The 5,532-nt window shown below is 40.4% G+C and overlaps 1 protein-coding gene across 1 annotated transcript; it reads right to left on the bottom strand.

Annotated features, from left to right (window-relative positions):
- Positions 1-311: 311 nt before the first annotated feature.
- Positions 312-1,412, bottom strand: LOC123233169 (zinc finger protein 420-like; the record flags this gene model as incomplete). The annotated part of the gene is made up of 1 exon (XM_044659322.1): positions 312-1,412. A coding segment is annotated over one exon (1,101 nt), but the record flags the coding sequence as incomplete, so codon positions are not given.
- Positions 1,413-5,532: the final 4,120 nt, after the last annotated feature.

Below are 5,532 nucleotides of genomic sequence, written 5' to 3'. Positions count from 1 at the left end.
TATTGTGGATTTTCTGATGTATACTAAGATAGGATCTCCTCAATGCATTTCCATTTTTTTACACTCATAAGGTTTCTCTCCAGTATTACCTCTCTGATGTACAGTAAGACTGGAGTTATATGTGAATGTATTTCCACATTGCTTGCATTCATGAGGTTTCTTCCATTTGGACTCTCTGATTCATACCAAGGTTAAAGCTCCACCTTAAACTCTTTTCATATTTCTTGCATTAATAAGGTTACTCCCCAGTATAGTTTTTTTTGTTGTATAGCAAGATCATATTTCTGATGGCATGTCTGTCCACATTGCTGTCATTCAAATGATTTCTCCCCAGTGTGGATTCTCAGATGTACATCAAGAGAGGAGCTCCGACTGAATGTTTTCCCACATTGCTTGCATTCATAAGGTTTCTCCCCAGTGTGCACTCTTTGATGTACAGCAAGTTGGGAACTCCGACTGAATGTCTTTCCACATAGGTTGCATTCATAAGGCTTCTCACCAGTGTGGATTCTCAGATGTACAGCAAGAGAGGAACTCTGACTGAATGTCTTTCCACATTGCTTGCATTCATAAGGTTTCTCCCCAGTGTGCACTCTCTGATGTTTAGCAAGATCATATTTCTGACTGAATGTCTTTCCACATTGTTTGCATTCATAAGGTTTCTCCCCAGTGTGGACTCTCTGATGTATAGCAAGTTGGGAGCTCCAAATGAATGCCTTTCCACATTGCTTGCATTCATAAGGTTTCTCCCCAGTGTGGACTCTCTGATGTATAGCAAGTTGGGAGCTCCAACTGAATGTGTTTCCACATTGCTTACATTCATAAGGTTTCTCCCCAGTGTGGACTCTTTTATGTACAGCAAGTAGGGAGTTCCGACTGAATGTTTTTCCACATTGCTTACATACATAAGGTTTCTCCCCAGTGTGGACTCTCTGATGTTTAGCAAGATCAGATTTCTGACTGAATGTCTTTCCACATTGATTGCATTCATAAGGTTTCTCCCCAGTGTGAACTCTCTGATGTCTAGCAAGATCAGATTTCTGACTGAATGACTTTCCACATTGATTGCATTCATAAGGCTTCTCCCCAGTGTGGACTCTCTGATGTACAGCAAGTTTGGAGCTCCAAATGAATGCCTTCCCACATTGCTTGCACTCATAAGGTTTCTCCCCAGGGTGGACTATCTGATGTGCAGCAAGATTGGAATTACATGTATATCTTTTCCCACATTGCTTGCATTCATAAGGTTTCTCCCCACTGTGGACTCTCTGATGTACAGCAAGTTGGGAGCTCCATCTGAATTTCTTTCCACATTGCTTGCATTCATATGGTTTCTCCCCAGTGTGGATTCTCAGATGTACAGCAAGAGAGGAGCTCTGACTGAATGACTTTCCACACTGCTTGCATTCATAAGGTTTCTCCCCAGTGTGGACTCTCTGATGTTTAGCAAGATCAGATTTCTGACTGAATGTCTTTCCACATTGCTTGCATTCATAAAGTTTCTCCCCAGGATGGACTCTCTGATATACAGCAAGAATGGCATTATTTGTGAATGTCTTTTCACACTGATTGAATTCATAAGGTCTATCAGCAGTGTGGAATCTCTGCTGTACAGGAAAAGAGGAGCCAAGTCTGAATGTCTTTCCACATTGCTTATATTCATAAGGTTTTTCACCAGTGTGGATTCTCTGATGTCCCACAAGATTGGTCCTGTGCATAAAAGTCTTTGTGCACTGATTACTTTCAGTAGATTTTCCCTCAGTGTGCATTCTCTGATGTTCAATATGAGATGAAGTTTGTGGTACAACACAGAATTCTCTGAAAGCACAGTTATCAGGACCACCACTCATGAATCTTTGTAGGTCCATTTCTTCCAGTGGAAGGCTTATCTCTGTTGCATTCACCTTCATTTCATGTCTGATCTCTCCTTCTAAAAGAAACAAACAGGTAAACATACATATATAGTGACATATATACATATATAACTCTATCTCCTTTCCTCCATTGTTAGAACATAAACCACTTCATATCTCATTTCCTCAGGTAAGAAGAAAAGTCTTCCAACTTAAATAGGCACAACCCATCCTTTGAAAATGCCATACATCAAAGCTAAACAACAATTTAAATTCAAAGAGCCTCCCATGTGATCTCATTGCCTCTTTATAACAAATCTGGGATGTTGTACAGGCTAGTGTTATTTTATTCCTAACTCACACCAAGTCCTCAGAAAAGATGGATGAGTGATTTGACCTGAAATCCTGGTAGCTGAGACCAAATCTTGTGGTTGTTCTTGCTCTGTCCACTGTACTAAACAATTCATTTTCAATTATTTTGCTTTCTTTTTCTTTGTCTGTACATTTAATCCTCTCTTCATAGGTATGATACCACTGGGTGCATATAGACTAAATATTCCTATAATTTCATCATCTAGCTTCTCTGTAAGTATCATGTAATTTCCTTCATGATTGTTTTCAACCTTATTTTTTCTTCCAGTATCTGAGATCAGTTGAAGAAATTCAGCAATCTTTTTTGCAATTATCCAAGGCATAAAAGATTTTGTTCTTTTCCCTACTCTTTGAGAGTAGCCATTACTTTCCTTTAAATACCTCTTTTCAAAAAAATAAAATTATACTGAACAAAGTTTAAACAAAAACATGGCATTTCCCATGTTTAAATATATGTCTCATACAGAAAGTTGCATCTATGATCCTATTGTAAGGAAATGGGCAAGAAAGGTCATACTAGTCTCTTCCTATTTCCCACCTTATATAGATACTGGCATTTTCATGATATTCTTCTTAAAAATCCCAATACAGGTGGTGGTGCATTCTCATTGTACCTCAGAAACTTTCTAGGACTTTTAAGCCTGGAGAAGTTACAGGAACTCTGTTGTTCTCAGACTTCTCAACTATAATATGGGAATAATAATATCAAATGATTCTTAGGGTTCCTATGAGGATCTAATAAGATAATATTTATAAAGTGCATGACACATACTAAGGGCCATATACAAATGGTGATGTTTATTTTTATCATTATAATTTGGATTATTTCCTCCTTTGATTCCTTTTCTCATCAAACTGTCATTTTTTTCACTGCTCTGGTTCCTGATTTCCCTGTTGAATTAAATCAATTCCCATTTCCCAATACTCCTCTCTCCCTGGATCATTTCAGAGTGAGATTCAGGGTCTGTTGGTTTTTTTAAACCACCTCCATGTCTGTGTTCTAGATTGTGAGCTCTAGGACAGCTCAGACAGGTGTTTCCCTTCCTTTGTATGCTCAGGGCTTAGCATGGTTCCTAGAACATATTTATTATTTAATATATGTTTACTGACTTGGCCCAGGGATTATGTCAGGTCAGAACTCTACCAGTATCCTTGCATTGTGTCTTTCTCTTGGAAGGTAAATGCATGCTCTGGCCTCAGCCATGTTTCTGTCTCTCTCTTGCCCTTATTCCTCAGAAGACAAAAGTAACTCCATGGGAACTAGAGCAGGCCCAATCCTTGAGATCCCATAGGCTTCTCTCTAAGCTCTCATCTCCCTAATGTGAGGTGCTATGGTCACCTGACTGTTCAAGAACACAACAAAGTCAGAGCTCCAGATATCAGGAAAGGGCCTAGAGCTGATGATTTAGGGAAAGGTTAGTCTTGGATCTTTTCCAAGTAAGGCAGCAGGCTTCATTCCTCCTAATGGGCTGCAGGTCAATGGAAAGAAGGAAAATCAGGAAACCAGTTGACTGGTTCCACTCTACTTTGAGGCTCTCTGATCTCAGCTGAGTCCTCATATAGGCAAGGCAATCCTGTGACATCTCCCTCATGGATTCCCTTTGCCAACCACCACAGCAGCCTTCCAAATATTTCCCTGCTCTCAGCTCTTTCTTATGGCTTCCTCCCACCCCTTGTATCACCTTCTGAGCTGAGAACTTTAACTGAACAAAAGGTGGACCTCTCTGCAGAGCTCTATTATCTGCCACATCTCACCTAGCTCAGCTACATTCTTTTCCTTTTGGCCTCACGATCAGAGGAAAAGGTCATTCTTCTCCTAAAGAAAATCTTTTTCCATTCATAAAGAAACCCAATCCCATCCCTAATCTAAGCTTGTCTATTCCTCTCTCCAGGGCCCCCATTGTTCTTTCATTTTCAGCCTTTCCCACATTGAGGTAATGACACTCTTCTTCTGGGAACCAATAAACCATTTCTCCCCAGTGCTCTAAACACTCTCACTTGACCTCTTCATCTCCGTGAGATACTGTCCAACAATGGTCATTGGGTTTAAGGCTAAACTGCTAGAGATGGCCATTTTTGCAGTGAGTTGTGTCGGTGGTTTTCCCTTGTTTTCTCTGCTGTACTATCCCCCAGAATCCTCAGTCTGGCTCTCCTGAAGCCTCAGGCCACCTTCCCCATTAGACCTCTCTAGTGCTCCTTCCCTTCAGAGTCTTCTCTCTCATGATGGGCAGCCCTGGAGCTGGGATCTTATAAGGATGATAGTAGAAATTAAGACTTGTTACATTAGTTTAGAGATAAGAAGGGGAGAAGCTGGCTGGGGAAAGAATTGGAATTTGAAACAGATGTGAGAGAGTGTCAGTTTCAAATATTGACAGTGTGGGGGAGGGGTAATGTTTTTCTGTGGCAGGTAATCTCTGGCAGTTACTCTCTCTCTGAGTGTTGGGAGCAGGTGACATCTTCTTTTCTCGCTCCCCTCACTGAGGTAGAAGGAAAGGAGGGGAAAACCTGAAGGAGCAAAGTGAATTCCTTTTCCAACTAGGGAAACACAAGTGACTGTCTATTGCTGTTTTATAAATTGTTTTATCTCTGAGAAGACCAAAGAAAGATCTGGTTTTTGGTTCTTGGCTCTTGCTGAGTCTCAGCCAGCTGGCTTTTGTTTTTTTTATAACTTGGAGACAAAGTTAAGAATCATATACTTCTTATAAGGATAATAGTATTAGTTAATGTAGAATAGGTTAAAATCTGGTTAGTCAGAACAGGAAGGATCGGTGTAGCCTGTGGAAACAGGAGAAGAGGTACTTGTGGAACCAGCGAGTTTTATTTGGGTGGAGTTAGAATCCTTTAGAGTTAGAAATCCTTTTATATCCTTATATTCTCAATAAATAGTTTATTTTTGTATAACAAGAATCTCCTTAGCATCCTTGCAACTGGTCATAAAGAGAAGATCACTCATGAGATTCTTTTCACTTATATAAGCTGAAGATACTTTGGAAAGCACACCAAGCAGAGTATCTAATCAGTTTATAACCATAATCAATTCATTGAGTATAATTTTTACAATCTAGAGGGCTTCTACAGAACTGTTAGCATGCTGCTGTCTGTTCTAGCAGAGGGTGAGCTCCATGAGGGCAGGGGATGTCTACTTCAGCCCCTTAGGTCCCTTGTAAGTTAGCCCAGGTCTTGGCACAGAGCAAGCACTCATACACGTTTCTGGATATTAAAGAGCTCAGAGGGGATACACTCAGCCCTTCTGTCACCTGCAGGAGACTTCCAGGCCCTTCATTCCCAAACATTGACTTCTTAGAGG

This window comes from Gracilinanus agilis, chromosome 2 (assembly GCF_016433145.1).
Source record: "Gracilinanus agilis isolate LMUSP501 chromosome 2, AgileGrace, whole genome shotgun sequence".
NCBI lineage: Eukaryota > Metazoa > Chordata > Mammalia > Didelphimorphia > Didelphidae > Gracilinanus > Gracilinanus agilis.
This window is presented reverse-complemented; position numbering and strand designations above follow the sequence as displayed.